General features: G+C 53.2%; 1 protein-coding gene across 1 annotated transcript; it reads left to right on the top strand.

The window, feature by feature from the left end:
• The first annotated feature begins 305 nt into the window (after nucleotides 1-305).
• On the top strand, nucleotides 306-3,473 carry LOC134372717 (granzyme B-like). Its single transcript, XM_063090112.1, has 5 exons — nucleotides 306-414; nucleotides 1,438-1,585; nucleotides 2,074-2,209; nucleotides 2,406-2,666; nucleotides 3,330-3,473. Exons 1-5 carry the CDS (start codon nucleotides 360-362, stop codon nucleotides 3,471-3,473), a joined length of 744 nt encoding a protein of 247 aa, XP_062946182.1. The 5' UTR covers nucleotides 306-359.
• Nucleotides 3,474-6,009: the final 2,536 nt, after the last annotated feature.

The following is a 6,009-nucleotide window of genomic DNA, read 5'->3' as shown; positions in this document are numbered from 1 at the left end:
TCTGTCCCTGGGAACTCGGGTTTCTGGGGCTCCAGTCCAGTATTGGCCGACACAACAGCCTACAGGGCCCACCCACCTCGTACCCTTGGGCTCCTACTGTGGTCCGAAACAGGTGGTCCACTCTGAGTCATCAGCTGCAGGTGCTGATGTGGTCACTGCTTCCCACACAAGCACCCAGAAGACGTCATCAGGCAGAGGCAGTGGGGGCGGGGGGCTTTCCTAAAAAGACTTCTGTTCAGCACAAAACCAGAGAGGAACATGAGGTCACTGAGCCCATCCCACCTCCTTCCCTCTTAGGGGCTAAAAGAGAGTGAGGAGGAAGCACCCGCAGCTCCCACCTGCGCAGCCTTCCTGGGAAGATGCAGCTGCTCCTGCTGCTCTTGGCCTTCTTCCTGCCCCCCAGGGCACAGGCAGGTGAGTTCAACCCCTTCCCACAGTGGGCACAGGTCTCCTGACCCTTCCGCACATCCCGGATCCATCTATCTAGCAGCAGCATTCTCAACACCAGCTCCAGTCCCACCACAGACCCCCCCAAGGATGATGCTGGGTAAGCTGTCTGCAAGAATGGCAGGACAGGAGCTGTTCTCCAGAAGAATCGGTGGGTACTATGCCCTCCCTATGCCCCATCCCTGTCATCTGGAGTGGGACTTCCCTCAAAGAGGTTGGGAAACTAGAAAAGAGAAAATATTAAATTCTCCTGGAGAAAGCTTCTGTGTCTGGAATGAAACAAGTGTCTTCCTCACTGACTGCTTGGGAGAGAAGCCCAGGGCTCAGCTGACCCCAGAACTGGTGAAATCACTGTCCTCAGAACACTGTGTTTGCTTTTGCTCAGTCCTAAGCCACTTGCTCTCTTTCTCCGATTCTTCTTTTCTTCCCAGGGCTTTGGTGCACCTCCTCTTTTCAAGTATGAGCCACTGTGGTTAGACCCCAACTCTTCTACTTTCCAGAATCCCAGCAGCACTGTCCTACCAACCCCCACCCAGAGGCTAACTGGAGCCATTACTTCACACAGCCAGCAAACTTGCATTGGAAACCCGTCACACATCAGGCCCTAGGAAATAGGATATGACAATATCTAGATCCCGAAACTTAAGTCCTGGCCATTAGAAAGCAGCATTGTTCAAGACATCACAGGACTCATTAGGGTCTTAGAAACTCACTTGAAACAAATGAGAGTCAGGAGAGGAATCATCAGGAGCTGGTGGGATTTCACTGTTTCTAAGGCAGCTCACTTCCAGCTATGTGTAGAAGAAAGATTTAGAGACCAAGGCCTGTTGTTCTTCCCTTTGCCAGAAAAGGAAGTTGAGGCCCCTTCCCCCAGGCCCTTCCCAACTCCAGGCCATCCTAGGCTCCCGAAGGCCCAGCAGTTCTGGAGCCATCAAGCAAGTGTCCACGTAGCAGATTCCGTGGGTGCAAGCAAGCAGACTTTCCCTTCAGGGGAGATCATCGGGGGACATGAGGCCAAGCCCCACTCCCGCCCCTACATGGCCTACCTTCAGATCTGGGATCAGGAGTCTCTGAAGAGGTGCGGAGGTTTCCTGATACGAGAAGACTTCGTGCTGACGGCAGCTCACTGTGTGGGAAGGTGAGGAACAGCAATCTGACCACACCCTCCTGCAGCCACTCCACAGAAACCCCTTCCCAAAGAGCTCCCTGGGCCCCAAGGAACACATATGCCAGAAGGGCTCCTTAGAAGGTAAGAAAGAGGGCAAGTATGTCTTGTGGGGAGAGAGGCAGATTAGTGCCGGAGGGATTGCTGAAGTAAGGAAGACACAGCAGTCAAGCCTGCATGTTTAGAGCTAGAGCATGCTTTGGCACAGAATGCAAACTAAAGCAGTTTCACATGTCTTCCTGGGGGGTAACTGACCCCTGAGAACCACTAGTGCAATTACTTGTGCTCCAGAATTCCATCTGACTGCTGAGAAGGAGCACAGGCACTCAGGTCCGGGGCCCTTCAGCCCCCTCGATTTCCCCTCAGCTGCAGCCCTGCTCTGCCCCAGCTGTCACCTGCTCTTCACAGCTCCTGGGCTGTATCCCCTGTGACTCCACCTCCCTCTCTGCTCTCTTCTGCAGCTCAATAAATGTCACCCTGGGGGCCCACAACATCAAGGAGCAGGAGGAAACCCAGCAGGTCATCGCTGTCAGAAGAGCCATCCCTCACCCAGCCTATAACCCCAAGAACTTCTCCAGCGACATCATGTTACTACGGGTGAGGCCAACCTCCCACTGCTGTTCTCCTTGGTCCAGCGCCCTTCCCACTGTGATGCTGTCCCTTCCCTCCTTTCCACCCTCCTGCTGGGCCAGTTCCAGAGCCTCAGAGGAGAGGGAAGCCGGTGCAACCCCATCACAGTGTCTGCCCAGGAGGCCGTTGGCTGAGCTGGACTTTCTTGCCTCTTCCCCATCAGCTGGAGAAAAAGGCCAAGCGGACTGCGGCTGTGCGGCCCCTCAGGCTGCCCGGGGGGAAGGCCTGGGTGAAGCCAGGGGAGGTGTGCAGCGTGGCCGGCTGGGGGCGGACAGCCCGGATGGGCAAGTTCTCAGACACGCTGCAGGAGGTGGAGCTGACGGTGCAGGCGGATGAGAAGTGCGAGTTCCACATGGCCAATTATTACAACAATGCCATTGAGATGTGCGTGGGGGACCCCAAGATAAAAAGGGCTACCTTTAAGGTAAGACTATGCATCTGCCTAGCTTGGCTTTGGAAAGAGGGATGTTTGGTGAAGATCTGGGACCAGAGACCCAAGCAGTGAGGGACTCTTTCACCCGCAAGGCTGTGATCTTTTCGTCTGGGAAGAGAAGAGGGGGAAGCCAGAGCTGGGGAGCAACTAGGGTCTCTACAAGCTTGCCTTGGGGCCTGTGGTGAATGGTGCTTCTCTGGAAGGACGAATTTGTAGCACTCCGCCCCACCCCGGGTCATAAGTATTAGAAAACTGTGCTTCCTGGGGGTGCAGTAATTATAATCAGGTGGCTCCTTGGAGCCGGCACCCATTGTGGTAAAGGGGCTCATCCTCTATGCTGGGTGTCACCCCTACTTGCCTGCCTCATGTACTTAAACAGTGGCCAGAAGCCAATGGTCCCACATCCCTTTACAGGGAGAGGATCCCAGGACCTGGGGAAGAGGACAGAGGCTGGTCCCTGGGTGAGGTCAAGCAGTAACAATGCCCAGGGCCCGAGCTTGGTAGCTGAGGGGCCCCCAGCACCTGCCCTGTCCTGCCCTCTGATCTCCCGCATGCAGGCTATGCAAGTCTGCCTTCTCTGAGAGGGGACTTGGGGTGGTGGGGAGGGTGAGACCAGGAGGAGCACAGCTCAGTCCTTCGTGCCTCTGTTCACAGGCAGATTCTGGGGGCCCCCTCGTGTGTAACAACGTGGCCCAAGGCATTGTCTCCTATGGTCGAAGTGATGGGACGCCTCCCCGAGTGTGCACCAAAGTCTCAAGTTTCCTACACTGGATAAAGAAAACCATGAAGCCCCGCTAATTGCAGGAAGCAGAACAAGCCCCCTCTCGACACCATCTTCTCTGGAGCTGGATCCAGCATTGCACCGGGGGAGGTGCCAGCCACCGAATAAATGTCTCTTCACAGAGTGGGAAGGCTGGTGTTTTGTTTATTCATGGACCCTCGTCCAAGACTCCAGCTCTGTGCCCAGCAGGCCAACAACACAATTTTGCTGTCTCCTGCTTTCTCTTCTTTCTTCTCCCCTCGCCAACCATCCCCAAGCTCTGGGCAGAGCTGTTACCCAGCTCCTTCTTAACCACATGGGTCTCTCCAGGGCCTGCCCTTCTGCTGTGGCTGAGCTGAGCCACCATCAGAAGAAAACACGGACCCCTCTGGTGCTGGGGCTTGAGGTGAATGTCTGACCTCCTCCCCCTTTGTCATACGGTAGAGAGGAGGAGAAACATGGCCACCATGGGGCCTCCTGGATGCCAAGAAGGCATGGCCTGGGGTCACTGCTCAGGGACATGGCCCCACCCCACTGGGGCAGGAGAGGGGTTTTCCTGAGCAGAACATTTCCTTCCGCAGTTTTAGAGGGGGAAAGGGGATCCTGGAATAGCTCCTCATTCTCACCTGGGCTTAGTTTCCTGCCCTAACCTCCTCTGAGCACAGGGCCCAGCTCATCCTCCAGCCACTGGCTTCTCCTTCTTTTCCATCCCTGCTCAGAGTTCTCAGAGTCCACCAACTCCTGTCCTCTCCAGACCATGCTGATCTGGGCTGGCCCCTTCCTCCTATCAGCCACCTAGGATACCCAGAATGTCCTGCTTTCATCTGGGCCTTGCCACAGGGTGACAGTCCAGCATATACCCTGGCCAAGAAGGTCTTCAGAGGCACCAGGCCTGTGCTGGCAGCAGGTAGGGCCCAGGGAGGACAGGGCTGGCAGGGTCTCTCTCCAGAACACTTAGCCCCATCTGTCACCTGGGCAAGGCCAATTCAACCCCTCACATCCAGCCCGGTGTCTTCCCATATGCTCGGGGTTCACTGGCCACCTGGTCACTCAGCAGCCAGATCCCCTTTCAGCCTGTCCATTTTGGTCCCTGCTGGCCTCGAGGCTAAGACTCCTGACTGACCACCTGGGCTACATCAGCCTTCTGAGCTCAAAAGGGCTGCTCTCTGCAGAAGTACTGGAAAGCACAATTTTTTTCCCTCAATCAGTAAACAAATATTCATTGAATGCTCACTAAGTGCCAGGCTTTGGGAATACATGGCGAACACAGTAACAGACTCTGTCATCTGACCCCCCTTGAAACTGACAGTGTTGAGGACTTTCATCCACGTTGTATAACTCCCTCTGTCCTTCAGATTAGTTCACAAGACCTACCTCTATGTGGGAAATCTAGGGGGATGAAGTATTTGTATCTTATTTTTATTCCTGGTTACAGTTTGTATGAATATTATCACATGTGACTCTAGAAAAACAGTGTATGAGATTTGGAAATGAATCATGTAAAGTTTCTAGACACAAAGTCACCAAACTGTTCACTGGAGCCTCCTTTTTCCCTAGGGCAGAGGGCAGCAGGTAGGGAAGGAGAAGATGACTAGGGCAGCCTTATCTTCACTTCTTTCAGACGCAGCAGGATTAATGTCATTGTACAGATTCAAATTGTAGGAAAAACACCCATCCAACTGGACTGCTCAGAAACATTATCTCTGTCATTACTGCAAGCTCCTGCCTGTACAGAATCAAACTTGAATCAGAGAGGCTCACATGGTCTGGAAAAATGGAGAAATGCCTCTGCTACTTAGGCCATCACAATTACTGCTATATCCATAGCTTCCAAGACTGCCTGGACTGCTCAGCATTAGGAAGTTCTTGGCTTGGAGGCCACAGATAGAGTATGTGACTCTTTGTTGAATAAGGGTCACCTTGTGTTGGGCACACCCTGCCAAGCACTCCCAGCAGCCATCCCTCCAAAGTCTTGCCACTAATTCGGAGCACTGCCCGAGAGTTGAGCATGAGGTCTAGCGCCAGTTTAATGCCTCCCTGTACCAAACATACACAACAGTACACGCTTTCATGACATGGAGCAAAATCTCCCTCTGGGATCATGTAACTCTCAAAGGCATGCCCTTTCACATCCTGTGCACAAAGCATGCTGCGACACATCTCTAATGATCTTAGGCACTTGTACGAAGGTGTCACACAGCTTCTGATTTGGGGCTGGGGGGAAAAAAATCCTTGAGCTAAGACATACTAAGGACCTGACTCCTTCTTTGGAAAAGACAAAAAAAAGGAAAATACAGAAAGCAAACAAAATAATGGTATTTTTTAAAAGCTTCCCAGTCACATACATATTCAGTTTAGCTATTATATTTACTTTGAGGAAATTGTTTTGCAGCTTAAAACAAGTTTAAAAGCCATTGTTGCAGGCCCCCCTTCTCCTCTGAGAGAGGGGAAGAAACAAAGCTCCAGGAGAGGGGAGTGACTGACTGAAGATATCACAGAAGTTAGGGCAGAGCCTGGACTGAGCCCAGGCCCCTGACTGCCAGGCCAGCAAGCGACCTTCAATGTCTTCTAACA

Source organism: Cynocephalus volans, chromosome 3 (assembly GCF_027409185.1).
Source record: "Cynocephalus volans isolate mCynVol1 chromosome 3, mCynVol1.pri, whole genome shotgun sequence".
NCBI lineage: Eukaryota > Metazoa > Chordata > Mammalia > Dermoptera > Cynocephalidae > Cynocephalus > Cynocephalus volans.
Note: the sequence above shows the minus strand (reverse complement) of the source record. Positions and strands in the feature narration are given on the sequence as shown.

Excerpts from the sequence above, each read along its gene's own strand:
- LOC134372717 (XM_063090112.1), top strand. The coding sequence starts at position 360 with ATGCAGCTGCTCCTGCTGCTCTTGGCCTTCTTCCTGCCCCCCAGGGCA. Across the intron at positions 1,586-2,073 it reads GCAGCTCACTGTGTGGGAAG|CTCAATAAATGTCACCCTGG; the intron begins GTGAGGAACAGC and ends TCTCTTCTGCAG. Across the intron at positions 2,210-2,405 it reads GCGACATCATGTTACTACGG|CTGGAGAAAAAGGCCAAGCG; the intron begins GTGAGGCCAACC and ends CTTCCCCATCAG.